Source organism: Oncorhynchus keta, chromosome 17, assembly GCF_023373465.1.
Source record: "Oncorhynchus keta strain PuntledgeMale-10-30-2019 chromosome 17, Oket_V2, whole genome shotgun sequence".
Lineage (NCBI taxonomy): Eukaryota > Metazoa > Chordata > Actinopteri > Salmoniformes > Salmonidae > Oncorhynchus > Oncorhynchus keta.
The window spans coordinates 59,891,905-59,916,345 of NC_068437.1; the positions used below are offsets into that span (position 1 = coordinate 59,891,905).

At 41.9% G+C, this 24,441-nt stretch overlaps 1 protein-coding gene across 1 annotated transcript in view; it reads right to left on the bottom strand.

The window, feature by feature from the left end:
• Window positions 1-256: 256 nt before the first annotated feature.
• The window catches only part of vwf (von Willebrand factor), a 198,109-nt gene continuing 173,924 nt past the window's right edge, over window positions 257-24,441 (bottom strand). Inside the window, 9 exon segments of the mRNA XM_052466814.1 lie at window positions 257-528; window positions 11,266-11,363; window positions 11,554-11,593; window positions 15,728-15,856; window positions 16,154-16,252; window positions 18,967-19,083; window positions 20,726-20,766; window positions 20,994-21,177; window positions 22,863-22,979. Coding sequence (XP_052322774.1) covers window positions 343-528; window positions 11,266-11,363; window positions 11,554-11,593; window positions 15,728-15,856; window positions 16,154-16,252; window positions 18,967-19,083; window positions 20,726-20,766; window positions 20,994-21,177; window positions 22,863-22,979 — 1,011 coding nt within the window. The 3' untranslated portion in view covers window positions 257-342.

Consider the following 24,441-nt stretch of genomic DNA (forward strand, 5'->3'; position numbering starts at 1 on the left):
ATATTTTAAAAATACTCCTAAACACAATTGAACCAGGTGCCTTAGACTCGAGCATCAATAGGGTCTGACAGCAGGTTGAATAATTGACATCCCTAGTGAGTGCAGAAATATTTGTAATTTTTCATACAGTCCTCTATGGGAATTGAACCCACAACCCTAGCATTGCACACAACATGCTCTAACAACTGAGCCACACGAGACGAGACACAGACAGACAGACAGACAGACAGACAGACAGACAGACAGACAGACAGAATGAGAATATCCAAATTGTTTATTTGAGTACATGTTTATCAGGGCACACACACACATTGTCTCTCTCAATTTTATTCAGTTCTCTCTCTAGGTGCAGTGCTGGGCCAGACAGTCGCAGGCAGTGACAGACAGAACGTTGTGATGTGTCAGTGTTCCATTAGAACACAGCAGCGGAACGCTCAGAGGCTCTGTCGCCACAGAAGCACAACACACACACTCCCTCTCCACAGCGTTAGTTTCCAGGGAATATACACTCTTACTACGACACTTCCCCTGAGAGAGAGAGAGAGAGAGAGAGAGAGAGAGAGAGAGAGAGAGAGAGAGAGAGAGAGAGAGAGAGAGAGAGAGAGAGAGAGAGAGAGAAAGAGTAAAAATCATTATAAAATCAATAGACACAAAAACAAGTGTGCAGTTAAAATTGGCAATGTACGCACAGATTTCTTTCCTCAGGGCTGTGGAGAGAGACAGGGATGCAGCTTGAGCCCCACCCTCTTCAACAAATATATCAATGAATTGTCGGGGGCACTAAAACAGTCTGCAGCACCCGGCCTCACTCTAATAGAATCTGAAGTAAAATGTTTGGTGATGATTTGGTGCTTCTGTCCCCAACCAAGGAGGTCCTTCAGCAGTACCTAGATCTTCTGCTCAGATTCTGTCAGAACTGGGCCCTGACAGTGAATCTCAGTAAAACAAAAATAATGGTGTTCCAAAAAAGGTCCAATAGCCAAGACAACAAATACAAATTCTATCTAGACACTGTTGCTGTCACATCCTGATCTGTTTCAGAGTGTGACATCTCTTTGTGCTTGTCTCCACCCTCCCGGTGTCGCCCATCTTCCCCAGTATCCCCAGTGTATTTATACCTGTGTTTTTTCCCTTGCTCCTGTCTTTCTCTAGTTCCTGTTTTCCCGGTTTTGACCATTCTGCCTGCCCTGACCCTGAGCCTGCCCGGACCCTGAGCCTGCCTGTCGTTCTGTACCTTGTCACACCTCCCTGGATTACTGACCCATGCAAGCCCCGACTTGAGCCTGCATGCTGTTCTGTACCTGACCCCTGCCTTCCCTTGACCTGTCGTTTGCCTGCCCCCCTGTTTTTGTAATTAACTTTTGCTACATCGAAACTGTCTGTACCTGGGTCTTTTCCTGAGCCTTGATAGCCGCCCTAGAGCACACAAAAATATACAGTTGAAGTCGGAAGTTTACATACACCTTGGCCAAATACATTTAAACTCAGTATTTTACCATTCCTAACATTTAATCCTAGTACAAATTCCCGGTCTTAGGTCAGTTAGGATTACCACATTTTTAAGAATGTGACCGGTCAGAATAATAGACAGAATTATTTATTTCAGATTTTATTTCTTTCATCACATTCCCAGTGGGTCAGAAGTTTACATACACTCAATAAGTATTTGGTAGCAGTACCTTTAAATTGTTTAACTTGGGTCAAACGTTTCAGGAAGCCTTCCACAAATTTTGGCCCATTCCTCGTGACAAACCTGTTGTAACTGAGTCAGGTTTGTAGGCCTCCTTGCTCGAACACGCTTTTTCAGTTCTGCCCACACATTTTCTATGGGTTTGAGGTAAGGGCTTTGTGTTGGCCACTCAGATACCTTCACTTTGTTGTCCTTAAACCCATTTTGCCACAACTTCAGAAGCATGCTTTGGGTCATTGTCCATTTGGAAGACCTATTTGCGACCAAGATTTTACTTCCTGACTGATGTCTTGAAAAGTTAATTCAATATATCCACATAATTTTCCTTCCTCATGAAGCCATCTATTTTGTGAAGTGCACCAGTGCCTCCTGCAGCAAAGCACCCCCACAACATGAGGCTGGCACCCCTGTGCTTCACGGTTGGGATGGTGTTCTTCGGCTTGTCATTATGACCGAAAAGTTGTATTTTTGTTTCATTAGACCACAGGACATTTCTCCAGAAGGTACATCTTTGTCCCCATGTGCAGTTGCAAACCGTAGTCTGGCTTTTTTATGGCGGTTTTGGAGCAGTGGCATCTTCCTTGCTGAGCGGCCTTTCAGGTTAAGTCGACATAGAACTTGTTTTACTGTGGATATAGATAATGTTGTACCTGTTTCCTCCAGCATCTTCACAAGGTCCTTTGCTGTTGTTCTGGGATTGATTGGCTCTTTTCGCACCAAAGTACGTTCATCTCTAGGAGACAGAACACGTCTCTATCCTGAGTGGTGTGACGGCTGTGTGGTCCCATGGTGTTTATACTTGCGTACTATTGTTTGTACAGATAACCTTGGCACCTTCAGGTGTTTGGAAATTGCTCCCAAAGATGAACCAGACTTGTGGAGGTCTCCAATTTGCTTTCTGAGGTCTTGGCAGATTTAATTGGATTTTCCCATGATGTCAAGCAAAGAGTCGCTGAGTTTGAATGTAGACCTTGAAATACATCCTCAGGTACACCTCCAATTGACTCAAATTATGTCCATTAGCCTATCAGAAGCTTCTAAAGCCATAGCATCATTTTCTGGAATTTTCCAAGCTGTTTAAAGGCACAGTCAACTTAGTGTATGTCAACTTCTGACCCACTAGAATTGTGATACAGTGAAATATAAGTATTATTATATTATTATTATTATTATTATTATTATTATAAGTGAAATAATCTGTCTGTAAACAATTGTTGGAAAAATTACTTGTGTCATGCACAAAGTAGATGTCCTAACCGACTAACAAAAACTATAGTTTGTTAACAAGAAATTTGTGGAGTGGTTGAAAAATGAGTTTTAATGACTCCGACTTAAGTGTTTGTAAACTTCCGATTTCAACTGTACCTACCTCTGCCTAATCATCAACATAAGGCAATGAACGATCTGAGAGACAAGGCAAAAATGGCCTTCTACGCTATCAAAAGGAACATAAAACTCCACATCCCAATTAGGATCTGGCTAAAAATACCTTAGTCAGTTATATAACACATTGCCCTCTATGGTTGTGAAGTCTGTGCACTCAATGGTTGTGAAGTCTGTGCCCTCAATGGTTGTGGTCTGTGCCCTCAATGGTTGTGGTCTGTGCCCTCTATGGTTGTGAAGTCTGTGCTCTCTATAGTTGTGAAGTCTGGGGTCCACTCACCAACCAAGAATTCACAAGATGGTGTAGCAGTAAGACGTCTTGTCGTGTCGCGTCCCTTTGTATATATCTTTTTTTTTTCTTTTTTTTTTTCCGTTTTTACATATTTTTCTTCGCATATCTTTTAAAACATTTTGCTAAACCTCAACTTCTAAATACTCTCCTGCAACCCGCCTCACCCAATGTAGCTATTTTTCCTAAAGTATTTATATTTACTTCGGATCCGGAACCCCTCGACTGAAGCTAGCCAGCTAACTACCAGCTATCAGTCAGCAAAACATTGCTAGCGGTCTTCAGCTAACCGGTCATCAGCTAACCTTTAGCTCGGAAAGCTCTCGCCAGTTCGAACAACGTGACTCTAACCAGAGCATAACGGACCTATTTTTTTTTTTAATCCCCGGATTCCCACCGCAAATGGAACATCTTCAGCTGGATCTTCACAACTAGCTATCTAGCTAACCGCAACCCCGGATGATTACTCCTGGCTAGCGTTTCCACCCACTTAGCTTGAAGCTAGCCCGGCCAGAGCCCTTGTGCTACCACCGTAGCATACTCCTGGGCTACAATATCCGGACCTACGACCGGTCTATCCATGTCACCGCATGAAGAGGAATAAACAGACTCACCCCATCGCGACGTCCCCCAAAGGCTAGCTCTCTAGCCCTTGCTATCTCATTGCTTGCTAATTCGGCCTGCTAACTGCTAGCTTGTTTAGCCCCGGTCCGCTAACTGCTACCTTGTTTAGCCCCGGCCTACTAACTGTTAGCTTGTTAGCACAGGCCTGCTAACCGTCTGAATCGCCGCGTCCCAAACACTCACTGGACCCATATTTATTTTCTATCTCTTTCGATTTTTAATTTATTTATACCTTCCGGTAACCTGCCTCACCTAATGTGATACGGAATCGCTATTATTTTTAATTTTTAGAACACACTCAAGAACCTCTAGAAGCTAACCAGCTAACTAGCTAGTCATTGTTAGTTTTTTAAAACTGGATAACACTCACCAGTCCAGCTTCCCTGCCCCATCCACCGCTGCCCCCTGGACACTGATCACTTGGCTACATAGCTGATGCACGCTGGACTGTCCATTAATCACGGTACTCCATTCTGCTTGTTTATGTTTTATCTGTTGGCCCCAGCCGCACTCAGGCTCTGTGTGTAGTTAATCCGACCCTCCCTCTGCCTAGTTAACGCCATTTTACCTGCTGTTGTTGTGCTAGCTGATTAGCTGTTGTTGTCTCACCTACTGTTTTAGCTAGCTCTCCCAATTCAACACCTGTGATTACTGTATGCCTCGCTGTATGTCTCTCTCAAATGTCAATATGCCTTGTATACTGTTGTTCAGGTTAGTTATCATTGTTTTAGTTTACATTGGAGCCCCTAGTTCCACTCTTCATACCCCTGATACCTCCTTTGTCCCACCTCCCACATATGCGGTGACCTCACCCATTACAACCAGCATGTCCAGAGATACAACCTCTCTCATCATCACCCAATGCCTGGGCTTACCTCCACTGTACCCGCACCCCACCATACCCCTGTCTGCGCATTATGCCCTGAATATATTCTACCATGCCCAGAAACCTGCTCCTCCTATTCTCTGTCCTCAACGCTCTAGGCGACCAGTTTTGATAGCCTTTAGCCGCGCCCTCATACTACTCCTTCTCTGTTCCGCGGGTGATGTGGAGGTAAACCCAGGCCCTGCATGTCCCCAGGCACCCTCATTTGTTGACTTCTGTGATCGAAAAAGCCTTGGTTTCATGCATGTCAACATCAGAAGCCTCCTCCCTAAGTTTGTTTTACTCACTGCTTTAGCACACTCTGCTAACCCTGATGTCCTTGTCGTGTCTGAATCCTGGCTCAGGAAGGCCACCAAAAAGTCTGAGATTTCCATACCCAACTATAACATCTTCCGTCAAGATAGAACTGCCAAAGGGGGAGGAATTGCAGTCTACTGCAGAGATAGCCTGCAAAGTAATGTCATACTTTCCAGGTCCATACCCAAACAGTTCGAACTACTAATTTTGAAAATGACTCTCTCCAGAAATAAGTCTCTCACTGTTGCCGCCTGCTACCGACCCCCCTCAGATCCCAGCTGTGCCCTGGACACCATTTGTGAATTGTTCGCCCCCCATCTAGCTTCAGAGTTTGTTCTGTTAGGTGACCTAAACTGGGATATGCTTAACACCCCGGCAGTCCTACAATCTAAGCTAGATGCCCTCAATCTCACACAAATCATCAAGGAACCCACCAGCCTAACTCTGTAAACAAGGGCACCCTCATAGACGTCATCCTGACCAACTGGCCCTCCAAATACACCTCCGCTGTCTTCAACCAGGATCTCAGCGATCACTGCCTCATTGCCTGTATCCGCTACGGAGCCGCAGTCAAACGACCACCCCTCATCACTGTCAAACGCTCCCTAAAACACTTCTGTGAGCAGGCCTTTCTAATCGACCTGGCCCGGGTATCCTGGAAGGACATTGACCTCATCCCGTCAGTTGAGGATGCCTGGTAATTCTTTAAAAGTAACTTCCTCACCATTTTAGATAAGCATGCTCCGTTCAAAAAATGCAGAACTAAGAACAGATACAGTCCTTGGTTCACTCCAGACCTGACTGCCCTCGACCAGCACAAAAACATCCTGTGGCGGACTGCAATAGCATCGAATAGTCCCCGCGATATGCAACTGTTCAGGGAAGTCAGGAACCAATACACGCAGTCAGTCAGGAAAGCTAAGGCCAGCTTCTTCAGGCAGAAGTTTGCATCCTGTAGCTCCAACTCCAAAAAGTTATGGGACACGGTGAAGTCCATGGAGAACAAGAGCACCTCCTCCCAGCTGCCCACTGCACTGAGGCTAGGTAACACGGTCACCACCGATAAATCCATGATTATCGAAAACTTCAACAAGTATTTCTCAACGGCAGGCCATGCCTTCCGCCTGGCTACTCCAACCTCGGCCAACAGCTCCGCCCCCCCCGCAGCTACACAGCTCCGCCCCCCCGCAGCTACTCGCCCAAGCCTCTCCAGGTTCTCCTTTATCCAAATCCAGATAGCAGATGTTCTGAAAGAGCTGCAAAACCTGGACCCGTACAAATCAGCTGGGCTTGACAATCTGGACCCTCTACCCTCTATAACTATCCCCCGCCATTGTCGCAACCCCTATTACCAGCCTGTTCAACCTCTCTTGCATATCGTCTGAGATCCCCAAGGATTGGAAAGCTGCCGCAGTCATCCCCCTCTTCAAAGGGGGAGACATCCTGGACCCAAACTATTACAGACCTATATCCATCCTGCCCTGCCTATCTAAGGTCTTCGAAAGCCAAGTCAACAAACAGGTCACTGACCGCTGTGCAATCTGGTTTCCGAGCCGGTCACGGGTGCACCTCAGCCATGCTCAAGGTACTAAACGATATCATAACTGCCATCGATAAAAGACAGTACTGTGCAGCCGCCTTCATCGACCTTGCCAAGGCTTTCGACTCTGTCAATCACCATATTCTTATCGGCAGACTCAGTAGCCTAGGTTTTTCGGATGACTGCCTTGCCTGGTTCACCAATTACTTTGCAGACAGAGTTCAGTGTGTCAAATCGGAGGGCATGCTGTCCGGTCCTCTGGCAGTCTCTATGGGGGTGCAACAGGGTTCAATTCTCGGGCCGACTTTTTCTCTGTATATATCAATGATGTTGCTCTTGCTGCGGGCGATTCCCTGATCCACCTCTACGCAGACGACACCATTCTTTATACTTCCGGCCCGTCCTTGGACACTGTGCTATCTAACCTCCAAACGAGCTTCAATGCCATACAACACTCATTCCGTGGCCTCCAACTGCTCTTAAACGCTAGTAAAACCAAATGCATGCTTTTCAACCGTTCGCTGCCTGCACCCGCACGCCTGACCAGCATCACCACCCTGGATGGTTCCGACCTTGAATATGTGGACATCTATAAGTACCTAGGTGTCTGGCTAGACTGTAAACTCTCCTTCCAGACTCATATCAAACATCTCCAATCGAAAATCAAATCAAGAGTCGGCTTTCTATTCTGCAACAAAGCCTCCTTCACTCACGCCGCCAAACTTACCCTAGTAAAACTGACTATCCTACCGATCCTCGACTTTGGCGATGTCATCTACAATATTGCTTCCAACACTCTACTCAGCAAACTGGATGCAGTTTATCACAGTGCCATCCGTTTTGTCACTAAAGCACCTTATACCACCCACCACTGCGACTTGTATGCTCTAGTCGGCTGGCCCTCGCTACATATTCGTTGCCAGACCCACTGGCTCCAGGTCATCTACAAGTCTACAAATCTACATGCTAGGTAAAGCGCCGCCTTATCTCAGTTCACTGGTCACGATGGTAACACCCATCCGTAGCACGCGCTCCAGCAGGTGTATCTCACTGATCATCCCTAAAGCCAACACCTCATTTGGCCGCCTTTCGTTCCAGTACTCTGCTGCCTGTGACTGGAACGAATTGCAAAAATCGCTGAATTTTGAGACTTTTATCTCCCTCACCAACTTCAAACATCTGCTATCTGAGCAGCTAACCGATCGCTGCAGCTGTACATAGACTATTGGTAAATAGCCACCCATTTTCACCTACCTCATCCCCATACTGTTTTTATTTATTTACTTTTCTGCTCTTTTGCACACCAATATCTCTACCTGTACATGACCATATGATCATTTATCACTCCAGTGTTAATCTGCAAAATTGTAATTATTCGCCTACCTCATGCCTTTTGCACACATTGTATATAGACTCCCCTTTTTTTCCTACTGTGTTATTGACTTGTTAATTGTTTACTCCATGTGTAACTCTGTGTTGTCTGTTCACACTGCTACGCTTTATCTTGGCCAGGTCGCAGTTGCAAATGAGAACTTGTTCTCAACTAGCATACCTGGTTAAATAAAGGTGAAATAAAAAAAAATATTTAAAAAAATTGGACAAAGACCCAATTGAGACTGCATGTAGAATACTGCAAAAATAACAGAATTAGGACTATACCCGCAAGTTATCAACATCCATTAAAAAAAACGGTTAAATTCAACAACTACCTAAAATGAAGCGTTGCTTACACATTCCACCACAAAGCCCTCACCTTCAGAGAGATTAACCTAGAGGCGAGTCGCTGGTTTCAGGGGCTCTGTTCACAAACAGACCCCACAGTGCCCCAGGACATCAACACAAATAGACACAATTTGACACACTGGAAAGAATCAACCTAAAAACAGACCTAATTTGAATGGTATCTGGCCCTAAACAGAGAGTACACAGTGGCAGAATACCTGATTACTGTAACTGGCCCCTAATTAAGAAAATCCTGAACATAGTTTTACTATTGAGAGAGGCCGCCATAGACAGATCTGGCTCTCAAGGGAAGGCAGGCTATGTGCACACTGCCTATAAAATGAGGTGGAAACTGAGCGGCACTTCCTAACCTCCTGCGAAATGTATGACCACCTTAGAGATATTTCCCACAGATCACACGGACCCACAAAGAATTTGAAAAAACATCTAACATTAATAAACTACCGTATTGGTAGCCACAGTGTTCAGTCACAAGAGCAAGATTTGTGACCTGTTGCCAATGGAAAAGGGCATCCAGTGGAACACAACCAATGTTTATCTGTTTATTTACCTTACCCTCCTATTCATACTACAACTAATTGCACGTTGCTAGAACACTTTACAGAGCTGATAATATAACACTTGAAATGTATTGATCTTTTTCAAACCTGAGTGCAAAATTTACTGTTGTGTCTCCTCACTTTTGTTTATTGTTTATTTCACTTTCTTTGGCAATGTAAACATGTTTCCCATGCCAATAAAGTCCCTTTGCATTGAGAGAGAGAGAGAGAGAGAGAGAGAGAGAGAGAGAGAGAGAGAGAGAGAGAGAGAGAGAGAGAGAGAGAGAGAGAGAGAGAGAGAGAGAGAGAGAGAGAGAGAGAGAGAGAGAGAGAGAGAGAGAGAGAGAGAGAGGGTCATAATATATAGTTGTCTTACCTACTTTAATTAACTCTTCACTAAGTCCCACCCCCCTTTGTTACTGTTTGCAACCTGGAAGCCCAATTTGGAGAAAACGCCTGACAAGGATCTCAACCTATGTTTTAATAGAGACTGAAATGAAGCATAGACACCGATTGCTGATCAGGAGTTGAACTGTCAAATGAAGTTTGTAGTGTGTCTCTGGATGCACTGTTCATGAAGTCAAAATCTTATTCTATGTTTATGGTCAAAGCTCCTCACCACTTTTGGAGTTAACAAATGTGACCTTAATCAAGAAGCTAGATGTATGTTGCACGTCACTACTTCACAGGAGAGGCATTTGAACTTTTTTTGGACATTTATTTGCATCAAAATGCGTTTTGTGGCAGAAATTCCATCTTGAACATGTGAATCTTAATAACAAACGTATATGCCTGAATATATTAATACAATTTTAAAATTATGAGCCTAGTTGGTTTAGCCACGGAAAAATACAGATACTTTCCCACTAGCCATGATTGACTGAGGTAATGGATGGGCTGGACATACCGAGAGATGATTTCGGATTGGTCTGCCATGTAACTGCTCAGTATGTGTGGACTATCCTTTCTAGCTCAGCTTTTTTTTAAAGATATCATGAAAAACTGAAAAAGATTTGCTACTGCTCTCTACATCACTGCTCTGAAATTAATAGCGCTATCGACAGAGATTAGTGGGAACAGGTTGTGATGGACAACTTTCTGGAGGACGATCGTGTCTTGCTGACTCTCCCTGAATGAACATTTATCAAACAATGAGGAAATCCCTGATTCAATATAAAAAAGTATTGAACCAGTCTACTGATGACAGTGGGGAAGAAACGGTGTCGCTGTCGCGGAACAAGTTGATGGATGATTGCCAGATGCAGAGAGTCCAAAAGAGAACACATTTTGTCAGAAAGTTGTTTTCATTTTAAGTTAAAGCTTACTGTCAGCTAGGTAGCTAATTTTAGCTGGCTGGCTCTCTAGCTAACGTTACGTGTATGATCTGTGTAGTAATATTATCCGTATTGCAGAAAGCCATTTGTATTAGTAGTTATGGCCTTATTTTTGCTAGCTAGCTAACATTGACCATAGTTGGTTAGCTTTAGCTACCTGCAGACTCATGCATGGTAGTATTGCCGCATTCAAAACAACTGGGAACTTGGAAAATGACGAGGTCAAATCATGACATCAGTGATCTTCAGGTCAGAAAGTCGGAGCTCTAGAAAGAGACCCGAGTTCGAAATCAAAATTGGATGACACTTCTAATAAATGAAAAAATTCTGAGTGCCCAGTTGTTTTGAACGCGGCATTATAGTTGGGATTAGGATTCATTGTTTAGCTAGCTAGCTAGCTAGCTAGCTACATGTATTAACAAAATACTTCACCTTCTGTATCCTGCGCATGTGACAAACTTTTATTTTATTTGATATAGTGTGTGTTTACCAGAGATAGTAATGTGAAAAACAACGTGACCTGTACGAAAATCGGATTAGGATATAAGCCAAGGACTAGATACATTTTTTTCTACTACATTCAGCACTTTTAGTTAGCTAACTAAACATACATTTGGAAAAATGTGTCATATTAACTATGGCTAGCTAGCATTAGCAACGTGTTCAATGATAGCTTGCTAACCAGCAAGCTAGCAAACAATGCAATAGCAACATTTTGGATTTGAAAAACACTTCAACAGTCTCAGTATTTCAGCTATCAGTTATAAGTAGATATCCCTGATGCACTTTCAAATTATTTAGCCATAAAAAATAGTTTTTTAAAATAAAAACTATACGTTTTGTTGACTGTTGCTATCCATCAAAATGTTCTGATTGGTTGCCCAAAACATGTATTGTGTGTTTAAGAGTGGGACTGCTAAATAACTGTGTGTGTTCTCACCTCACAGTAGTGTAGTTCTATCTGTTGTTGTGACTGGCAGTCGTCCACTTTGATGTAGTTGAGTGTTCCCACTGTCTTCCTACACTCTGGCTCTGTACCTACAGATACACACACACACACTCAGTCCCGACACACACACTCTCAGTACCGACACACACACACACACACACACACACACACACACACACACACACACACACGCACACACGCACACACACACACACACACACACACAATAAGGACACAAACACAAGGTACGGATACGAACATCCTGTAGATGATACTCACACATCTCACAGCAGCTGGTTCCTATCTGGCTGATCTTCCCCTGAACACAGAGACGGTTAGACACATCATACATATCATATCATATAAAACACAACAGAGACATATCATAAATATCATATCATATAAAACACAACAGAGACATATCATACATATCATATCATATAAAACACAACAGAGACATATCATAAATATCATATCATATAAAACACAACAGAGACATAACATAAATATCATATCATATAAAACACAACAGAGACATATCATACATATCATATCATATAAAACACAACAGAGACATATCATAAATATCATATCATATAAAACACAACAGAGACATAACATAAATATCATATAAAATACAACAGAGACATATCATACATATCATATAAAACACAACAGAGACATATCATACATATCATCTAAAATACAACAGTGACATATCATAAATATCATATAAAATACAACAGAGACATATCATACATATCATATAAAATACAACAGAGACATATCATAAATATCATATCATATAAAACACAACAGAGACATATCATACATATCATATCATATAAAACACAACAGAGACATATCATACATATCATATCATATAAAACACAACAGAGACATATCATACATATCATATCATATAAAACACAACAGAGACATATCATAAATATCATATCATATAAAATACAACAGAGACATATCATAAATATCATATCATCTAAAACACAACAGAGACATATCATAAATATCATATCATATAAAACACAATAGAGACATATCATAAATATCTTATCATCTAAAATACAACAGAGACATATCATACATATCATATAAAACACAACAGAGACATATCATACATATCATATAAAACACAACAGAGACATATCATAAATATCATATAAAACACAACAGAGACATATCATATATATCATATAAAACACAACAGAGACACATCATACATATCATATAAAACACAACAGAGACATCTCATACATATCATATAAAACACAACAGAGACATCTCATACATATCATATAAAACACAACAGAGACATATCATAAATATCATATAAAACACAACAGAGACATATCATAAATATCATATAAAACACAACAGAGACATATCATATATATCATATAAAACACAACAGAGACATATCATACATATCATATAAAACACAACAGAGACATCTCATACATATCATATAAAACACAACAGAGACATATCATAAATATCATATCATATAAAACACAACAGAGACATCTCATACATATCATATAAAACACAACAGAGACATCTCATACATATCATATAAAACACAACAGAGACATATCATACATATCATAGAATATAAAACACAACAGAGACATATCATAAATATCATATCATATAAAACACAACAGAGACATATCATAAATATCATATCATCTAAAATACAACAGAGACATATAATACAGATCATATAAAACACAACAGAGACATATCATATATATCATATAAAACACAACAGAGACACATCATACATATCATATAAAACACAACAGAGACATATCATACAGATCATATCATATAAAACACAACAGAGACACATCATACATATCATATAAAACACAACAGAGACATATCATACATATCATATAAAACACAACAGAGACATATCATAAATATCATATCATATAAAACACAACAGAGACATATCATACATATCATATCATATAAAACACAACAGAGACATATCGTACATATCATATCATATAAAACACAACAGAGACATCATAAATATCATATAAAACACAACAGAGACACATCATACATATCATATCATATAAAACACAACAGAGACATATCATACAGATCGTATCATATAAAACACAACAGAGACATATCATAAATATCATATCATATAAAACACAACAGAGACATATCATACATATCATATCATATAAAACACAACAGAGACATATCATAAATATCATATCATATAAAACACAACAGAGACATATCATACATATCATATCATATAAAACACAACAGAGACATATCATACAGATCATATCATATAAAACACAACAGAGACATATCATAAATATCATATAAAACACAACAGAGACATAACATAAATATCATATCATATAAAACACAACAGAGACATATCATATATATCATATCATATAAAACACAACAGAGACACATCATACATATCATATAAAACACAACAGAGACATATCATACATATCATATAAAACACAACAGAGACATATCATACATATCATCTAAAACACAACAGAGACATATCATACATATCATCTAAAATACAACAGAGACATATCATACATATCATATAAAACACAACAGAGACACATCATACATATCATATAAAACACAACAGAGACATATCATACATATCATATCATATAAAACACAACAGAGACATATCATACATATCATATCATCTAAAATACAACAGAGACATATCATACATATCATATCATATAAAACACAACAGAGACATATCATACATATCATATAAAACACAACAGAGACATATCATACAGATGGTGAAGTGTGATTCATCACTCCAGAGAACACTTTCCACTGAGTCGAATGGCATCAAGCTTTATACCACTCCAGCTGACACTTGGCATTACGCATGGTGATCTTAGGCTTATGTGTGGCTGCTTGACCATGAAAACCCATTTCATGAAGATCCCGACAAACCGTTCTTATGCTGACGTTGCTTCCAGAGGCAGTTTTGAACTTGGTAGTGAGTGTTGCAACCGAGGACAGATGATTTTTCAGCACTCGGCAGTCCCATTCTGTGAGCTTGTGTGGTCTACAACATCGCAGCGACATTTCCACTTCACAATAACAACACTTACATTTTACCGGGGAAGCTTTTGCAGGGCAGACATTTTACAAACTGACTTGTTGGAAAGGTGGCATCTTATGACGGTGTCACGTTGAAAGTCACTGAGCTCTTCAGTAAGGCCATTTTACTACCAATGTTTGTCTATGGAGATTGCATGGCGGTGTGCTCAATGTTATACACCTGTCAGCAACCTGTGTGCCTGAAATGTAATGTGTAAAATGTGGTAGTGTTGTGGTTGGATGTGGGTTGTGTTATGTTGCATTGAGGGTTAGTGTTGTGGTTGGATGTGGGTTGTGTTATGTTGCATTGAGGGTTAGTGTTGTGGTTGGATGTGGGTTGTGTTATGTTGCATTGAGGGTTAGTGTTGTGGTTGGATGTGGGTTGTGTTATGTTGCATTGAGGGTTAGTGTTGTGGTTGGATGTGGATTGTGTTATGTTGCATTGAGGGTTAGTGGTGTGGTTGTCATGTTGTATTGAGGGTTAGTGTTGTGGTTGTCATGTTGTATTGAGGGTTAGTGTTGTGGTTGGATGTACAGTAGGTTGTGTTGTATTGTTGTCTTATATTAGGGTTAGACTTAGGTTTAGGTAGTCATAGGGAGTTTCTCAACATGTATACTACCGTGTTCTACCCTCTGAGTGCCTTCTCCCAGGACTTTCTCTGGAGGAGTAGAGTGTGGAGAACACATACAACTTTACATAGCCAGTAATCCCTATTGATTTACTATGGGCGTGTGATCTAGACACACTGATTATTTTAGGCAGGTAACCATGACAATATTAACACAGCAGGCAACATACGATATGTGATTCGACAACTTCTCATTACGAAGTGTATTTTCTGTCGCTTCAGTTTAATTCCAGCCACCATTGTTTTCAAGAAATGTTGCGTCTTTTTTTACATGGTTGCGTCATATTTCTGTGCATACTTTCAGATGAAGCTTGCATCGACGCAAGCTTCAAAATATGAACAAATGGAGTACGCACCCGAGAAGTGTCCTCTGTACTCCGTTTTGCCACACTTTGATTTGGACTCATTCCGTGACCCTCCCGTGGTGCAATGTGCTCAAAGCATAGTGTTGTTTGGTGGTGGTATTGTGGTTATAGTACTGTATCAAGGATTAGTGTTGGGGTTGGATGTGTTGTGATGAGGGTTAACGGTTGTGTTGTACTGTAGTTGTGTTGTGGGTATAGTGTTGTGATGACGCTTAATGGTTGTGTTATACTGTAGTTGTGTTGTGGTTATAGTGTTGTGATGACGCTTAATGGTTGTGTTGTGGTTATAGTGTTGTGTTATAGCCATACCCCCTGGTCCAGACAGAGTTGGCGGTCGAGAGGAGGGCAGGTGGTCACTCTGGTCTGGAGAACCAGATCTCCTTTACCGTTGACACCACAGGAGTATTGACTACAGCCTTCATTTAGACTACTGTTGACCTGTAGGGTTAGAGACAGGGGGTTAGAGTAGAGCTAGTTTACTGTTGACACCACAGGAGTATTGACTACAGCCTTCATTTAGACTACTGTTAACCTGTAGGGTTAGAGACAGGGGTTAGAGTTTAAGTAAAGTTGAGTTGAGCTGTGTGTGTGTGTGTGTGTGTGTGTGTGTGTGTGTGTGTGTGTGTGTGTGTGTGTGTGTGTGTGTGTGTGTGTGTGTGTGTGTGTGTGTGTGTGTGTGTGTGTGTGTGTGTGTGTGTGTGTGTGTGTGTGCGTGCGTGCGTGCGTGCGTCTAACCTTGACAGTGATGAAGTGTCCGTCAGGTCGTTGGATGGTGCAGGCAGTGGCAACACAGCGACCACAACACGACTCTGGCACGTCTTCTAGAGTATAGCCCTGCAGCACACATGCACACATCTCTTAATGTGATGTTACAAAGGCCATTTTGTTCCAGAATGCTCACCGCAGACAGCTAGAGTGGAGAGGTGAGAAACATGATGATGGTGGTGATGATGGTGATGGTGGTGATGATGATGATGATGATGATGGACTTAGTGATGATGATGATGGTGATGGTGGTGATGATGATGATGGTGGTGTTAGTGATGATGGTGTTAGTGATGATGGTGATGGTGATGGTGTTAGTGATTATGGTGATGGTGGTGATGATGGTGATGATGGTGGCGATGATGATGATGATGATGATGGTGTTAGTGATGGTAGTGAGGATGGTGATGGTGATGATGGTGGTGATGGTGATGATGATGACCCCTCCTGTCTCAGCCTCTAGTATTTATGCTGCAGTACTTTATGTGTCAGGGTCAGTTTGTTATATCTGGAGTACTTCTCCTGTCCTATCGGTGTCCTGTGTGAATTTAAGTATGCTCTCTCTAATTCTCTCTTTCTCTCTTTCTTTCTCTCTCTCGGAGGACCTGAGCCTCAGGACTACCTGACATGATGACTCGTTGCTCGTTGAGATATCAGCTGATGTACAAAGGGCTATATAAATACATTTGATTTGGTTTTGATGATTTGGTGATGATGGTGATGATGGTGTTAGTGATGATACCCATGAATATCCCACAAGACATGCCTCCAGAGGTCTCTTTACAGTCTCCAAGTCCAGAACAGACTATGAGAGGCACACAGTACTTCCGGCGCCGACAGAGATGGCCGCCTCGCTTCGCGTTCCTAGGAAACTATGCAGTTTTTTGTTTTTTTACATGTTATCTCTTACATTAGTACCCCAGGTCATCTTAGGTTTCATTACATACAGTCGAGAAGAACTGCTGAACATAAGAGCAGCGTCAACTCACCATCAGTACGACCAAGAATATGACTTTCGCGAAGCGGATCCTGTGTTCTGCCTTTCACCCAGGACAACGGAATGGATCCCAGCCGGCGACCCAAAAAACGACTTCGTAAAAGGGGAAAACGGTTGATGAAATCCGAGCAAGAGACTGTAACGTTCTTTGCTTCACGTGGCTCACTGGAGAGACGCTATCGGAATCGGTGCAGCCAGCTGGTTTCTCCACGCATCGCGCAGACAGAAACCCTAACCCTAACCCTAACCCCTCCTCTGTTAACCCTAACCTCTGTTAACCCTAACCTATCCTCAGTTAACCCTAACCCCTCCTCTGTTAACCCTAACCATAACCCATCCTCTGTTAACCCTAACCCATCCTCAGTTAACCCTAACCCTAAGCCATCCTCAGTTAACCCTTCCTCCATTAACCCTAACCCATCCTCTGTTAACCCTAACCCTAACCCATCCTCTGTTAACCCTAACCCGTCCTCAGTTAACCCTAACCCTAACCCATCCTCTGTTAACCCTAACCCATCCTCAGTTAACCCTAACCCTAACCCATCCTCAGTTAACCCTTAACCCTAACCCTAACCCATCCTCAAACCATCATTATACAGGCAACCCTGGCAAGTCGACAACTGCGCTTGGTGGGCCATGTGATCAGGATGCCCCACCTACCACGACATGTCCTCTATGGCAGAAGACCATCTCAAAGAGACAGGCTGGAAGTGTCACATGAAACCTAGGGACCTCGAGTCAGCTGCAGCTGAGCGTTCATTTTGGAGCTTGCTATGTAACGGAGTTAACCACCTGGAATCACAAACTACCCTCCATAGAGATGTGTTATGCCAGCACAGGCCCCACCGCACCACCGCAAACTTCTACATATTCTCCAGATTCAATCTCCAGATTCAATCTCCAGATTCAATCTCCAGATTCAATCTCCCGATTCAATCTCCCGATTCAATCTCCAGATTCAATCTCCAGATTCAATCTCCAGATTCAATCTCCCGATTCAACCTCCCGATTCAATCTCCCGATTCAATCTCCCGATTCAATCTCCCGATTCAATCTCCAGATTCAATCTCCAGATTCAATCTCCCGATTCAATCTCCCGATTCAATCTCCCGATTCAATCTCCAGATTCAATCTCCAGATTCAATCTCAAGATTCAATCTCCAGATTCAATCTCCAGATTCAATCTCCAGATTCAATCTCCAGATTCAATCTCCAGATTCAATTTACAGATTCAATCTCCAGATTCAATCTCCAGAATCATTCTCCAGATTCAGTCCCTAACATAGCCCACCTATAATTTAGCCCAAACAACTACCTCTTTCCCTACTGTATTTAATGTATTTATTTATTAACAATAATAATAATAATTATTAAATTATTTATTTTGCTCCTTTGCACCCCATTATTTTTATTTCTACTTTGCAAATTCTTCCATTGCAAATCTACCATTCCAGTGTTTTACTTGCTATATCATGTGTAACTCTGTGTCGTTGTATGTGTCGAACTGCTTTGCTTTATCTTGGCCAGGTCGCAGTTGTAAATGAGAACTTGTTCTCAACTTGCCTATCTGGTTAAATAAAGGTGATTTTTTAATGTATTTTTTAAATGTCCTAGCTGTGGAAGAACATACAGCTCCCGGATTGGACTTCACATTCACCTGCAATGGCATCGCGACAGAGAGCGGTAGCCATATCCTTTCCATAACCCTGGAAGCAACATTACATACGGCAACTATGAACTGCCATAAGCAAGTAAGTTGAGTATGATGGTGATGAAGGTGTGTTACCTCAGGGCAGGCAGGACAGCTGATGCGTCGACAGGACAGCTTGTATCTTCTAACGACTCCTTCCTCCACTGAACACGTGCAGTGAGTACAGAGATCCACCATCAGACTCTCCTCCGCCTACACATACACACACACATACACACACACACACACACACACACACACACACACACACACACACACACACACACACACACACACACACACACACACACACACACACACACACACACACACACACACTCACACACATATCATACACACACACGGATATCACACACACACACACACACACACACACACACACACACACACACACACACACACACACACACACACACACACACACACACACACACACACAGAGAAAATACATATGTATGAATTTGAGTACGTCTGTGTGTGACATGTGCGTGTGTGTGTGTGTGTCTGTGTATCTGTGTGTCTGTGTGTGATATGTAAGTGTGTGATATGTGTATGTATGTGTGTGTGTGTGTGTGTGTGTGTGTGTGTGTGTGTGTGTGTGTGTGTGTGTGTGTGTGTGTGTGTGTGTGTGTGTGTGTGTGTGTGTGTGTATGATATGTGTGTGAGTGTGTGTGAGTGTGTGTGTGTGATGTGTGTGTGTGTGTGAACGTGCCGTCCTTGGCCAGCTCTCCCGCTATCTCTCTCAGAATGACCTTCTTGATCCAAATCAGTCAGGTTTCAAGACTAGTCATTCAACTGAGACTGCTCTTTTCTGTATCACGGAGGCGCTCCGCACCGCTAAAGCTAACTCTCTCTCCTCTGCTCTCATCCTTCTAGACCTATCGGCTGCCTTCGATACTGTGAACCATCAGATCCTCCTCTCCACCCTCTCCGAGTTGGGCATCTCCGGTGTGACATCCGCAGAGTACGACCCTGCCTCACACAGGAAGCGGTGCAGGTCCTAATCCAGGCACTTGTCATCTCCCGTCTGGATTACTGCAACTCGCTGTTGGCTGGGCTCCCTGCCTGTGCCATTAAACCCCTACAACTCATCCAGAACGCCGCAGCCCGTCTGGTGTTCAACCTTCCCAAGTTCTCCCAAGTCACCCCGCTCCTCCGCTCTCTCCACTGGCTTCCAGTTGAAGCTCGCATCCGCTACAAGACCATGGTGCTTGCCTACGGAGCTGTGAGGGGAACGGCACCTCAGTACCTCCAGGCTCTGATCAGGCCCTACACCCAAACAAGGGCACTGCGTTCATCCACCTCTGGCCTGCTCGCCTCCCTACCACTGAGGAAGTACAGTTCCCGCTCAGCCCAGTCAAAACTGTTCGCTGCTCTGGCCCCCCCAATCACCACCTTCCGGAGACACCTGAAACCCCACCTCTTTAAGGAATACCTAGGATAGGATAAGTAATCCTTCTCACCCCCCCCCTTTTAAGATTTAGATGCACTATTGTAAAGTGACTGTTCCACTGGATGTCATAAGGTGAATGCACCAATTTGTAAGTCGCTCTGGATAAGAGCGTCTGCTAAATGACTTAATTGTAAATGTATGTAAATGTGTGATGTGTGAGAATGTGTGTGTGTGTGTGTGTGATATGTGTATGTGTGTGTGATATGTGTATGTGTGCGTGATATGTGTATGTGTATGTGTGTGTGATATGTATGTGTGTGTGTGTGTGTGTGTGTGTGTGTGTGTGTGTGTGTGTGTGTGTGTGTGTGTGTGTGTGTGTGTGTGTGCGCGTGCGCGTGCGCATGTGCGTGTGCGTGTGTGTGTGTGTGTGTGTTGTCCTACTCCTATCACAGTGTGGTTGAGGACACAGGCGTCTTGAGGAGCTGCAAATAAAGAGACAGATAGTTCTGGTGTTATTCAGGCGTCTCAGTTGTTTCATGTTTAATACACTGGAGCACATCGTAGATCAGTGAACAGAAATTGAGGAAAGGGAGTGAATACTTGTCTGTTTAAATAGCTCTAAAAGAATGTGTTCTGTTCTGCTGTTTGTAGCTACATAGATGCCTCTTCTGGTTTAACATTGAAACTGCAGAATGGACTGTGTGTGTACCACAGTGGCAGCGTGGGCAGCAGTCGGTGGTGTCACAGCGTAGCTCGCTTCCCAGGGGACAGGAGGTGGGTTCTACTGACGGACAGCTGACGTTGGAGTGAGTGATGAAAACCTCTCGTTCTCCCACCAACACACACTGACGCTCCACACACACATCCTTTGCAGACCGCCACACCTCCCCCAACTAGAGAGACAGAAACACATTACACACAAAATATCAAACACACACACACACACACACAAATCTACAGGACCTGCTGTTCGACCCTGTCTATATCTACAGGACCTGCTGTTTGACCCTGTCTATATCTACAGGACCTGCTGTTTGACCCTGTCTATATCTACCAGACCTGCTGTTTGACCCTGTCTCTCTCTACCAGACCTGCTGTTTGACCCTGTCTCTGTACCGGACCTACTGTTTGACCCTGTCTCTCTCTACAGGACCTGCTGTTTGACCCTGTCTCTCTCTACAGGACCTGCTGTTTGACAATATATCTCTCTACCAGACCTGCTGTTTGACCCTGTCTCTCTCTACAGGACCTGCTGTTTGACAATATATCTCTCTAACAGACCTACTGTTTGACAGTATATCTCTCTACCAGACCTGCTGTTTGACAATATATCTCTCTACCAGACCTGCTGTTTGACAATATCTCTCTCTACCAGACTTGCTGTTTGACCCTGTCTCTCTCTACCAGACCTGCTGTTTGACCCTGTCTCTCTCTACCAGACCTGCTGTTTGACAATATATCTCTCTACCAGACCTACTGTTTGAACCTCTGTCCCAGCTTAAATCTCTGGAAGACTGAAACAGATTTCCTTCAAGAATTTCCCTGTATTTAGCGCCATCCATCATTCCATAAATTCTGACTAGTTTCTCAGTCCCCGCAGATGAAAAACATCCCCTCAGCATGATGCTGCGACCACCATGCTTCACTGTGGGGATGGTGTTCTCAGGGTGATGAGAGGTGTTGGGTTGGCGCCAGACATAGCGTTTTCCTTGATGGCCAAAAAGCTCAATTTTAGTCTCATCTGACCATCTGTACCTTCTTCCATATGTTTGGGGAGTCTCCCACATACCTTTTGGCGAACACCAAACATGTTTGCTTATTTTTTTTCTTTAAGCAATGGCTTTTTTCTGGCCACTCTTCCATAAAGCCCAGCTCTGTGGAGTGTACGGCATAAAGTGGTCCTATGGACAGATACTCCAATCTCTGCTGTGGAGCTTTGCTGCTCCTTCAGGGTTATCTTTGGTCTCTTTGTTGCCTCTCTGTTAATGCCCTCCTTGCCTAGTCTGTGAGTTTTGGTGAGCGGCCCGCTCTTGGCAGGTTTGTTGTGGTGCCATAATCTTTCCATTTCAGATATTTTTTATAACCCATCCCTCATCTGTACTTCTCCACAACTTTGTCCCTGACCTGTTTGGAGAGCTCCTTGTTCTTCATGGTGTTCATGGTGTTGGAGACTCTGGGGCCATTCAGAACATGTATATATATACTGAGATCATGTGACAGATCATGTGACACTTAGATTGCACACAGGTGGACTTTATTTAACTAATTATGTGACTTCTGAAGGTAATTGGTTGCACAAGATCTTATTTAGGATCTTCATAGCAAAGGGTGTGAATACATATGCACCACTTATAAGATATATATTTTTTTGATGTTTCATGTTATTTTCTTAATTTCACTTCACCAATTTGGACTATTTTGTGTATGTCCATTACATGAAATCCAAATAGAAATCAATTTAAATTACAGATTGTAATACAACAAAATAGGAAAAATGCCAAGGGGGTGAATACTTTTGCAAGGCACTGTATGCTGATGTGAAAAGGACTTTATAAATAAATGTGATTGATTGATTGACCTTTCTGAGTCGTCCGTCTGTCTGTGAGTCTCCAGGTATCTGTCCATCTGTCTCCACACAGCTGGTCTTCTTGCAGCTCCCACAACACTCGCTGTCCAACCGCTGGTACACTGAGCCCTACACACACACACAAATCAAATAAGTAATTTTATTTGTCACATGCACTAAACACAACTGGTGTAGACTTTACCATGAAATACTTGTTAACTAGCCTTTCCTAACAATGCAGAGATTAAAAAAATAATACAAGACAATGGAGCTATATACAGGAAGTACCAGTACCAGATCAATGTGGAGCTATATACAGGAAGTACCAGTACCAGATCAATGTGGAGCTATATACAGGAAGTACCAGTACCAGATCAATGTGGAGCTATATACAGGAAGTACCAGTACCAGATCAATGTGGAGCTATATGCAGGAAGTACCAGTACCAGATCAATGTGGAGCTATATACAGGAAGTACCAGTACCAGATCAATGTGGAACTATATACAGGAAGTTCCAGATCAATGTGGATAATGTGTGTAATATATAGTGTGTGTAATGTATAGTGTGTGTAGTGTATAATGTGTGTAATAATATAGTGTGAGTAATGTATAGTGTGTAATGTATAGTGTGTGTAAAGTATAGTGTGTGTAATGTATAGTGTTTATAGTGTGTATAATGTATAATGTGTGTAATAATATAGTGTGTGTAATGTATAGTGTGTATAGTGTGTAATGTATAGTGTGTGTAATGTATAGTGTGTGTAATGTATAGTGTTATAGTGTGTATAATGTGTGTAATGTATAGTGTGTGTAATGTATAGTGTGTGTAATGTATAATGTGTGTAATGTATAGTGTGTATAATAGATAATGTGTGTAATGTATAGTGTATGTAACTTATATAGTGTGTGTAATGTATAGTGTGTGTAATGTATAGTGTGTGTAATGTATAGTGTGTGTAATGTATAGTGTTTGTAATGTATAATGTGTGTAATGTATAGTGTGTATAATAGATAATGTGTGTAATGTATAATGTGTGTAATGTATAGTGTGTATAATAGATAATGTGTGTAATGTTTAGTGTATGTAACGTATATAGTGTGTGTAATATATAGTGTGTGTAATGTATAGTGTGTAATGTATAGTGTGTAATTTATAGTGTGTAATGTATAGTGTGTAATTTATAGTGTGTGTAATGTATACTGTGTGTAATATATAATGTGTGTAATGTATAGTGTGTATAGTGTGTAATGTATAGTGTGTGTAATGTATAGTGTGTGTAATGTATAATGTGTGTAATGTTTAGTGTATGTAACTTATAGTGTGTGTAATGTATAGTGTGTAATTTATAGTGTGTAATGTATACTGTGTGTAATATATAATGTGTGTAATGTATAGTGTGTATAGTGTGTGTAATGTATAGTGTGTGTAATGTATAATGTGTGTAATGTACAGTGTGTGTAATGTATATTGTGTGTAATGTATAGTGTGTGTAATGTATAGTGTATGTAATGTATAATGTGTGTAATGTATAGTGTGTGTAATGTATAGTGTATGTAATGTATAATGTGTGTCATGTATAATGTGTGTAA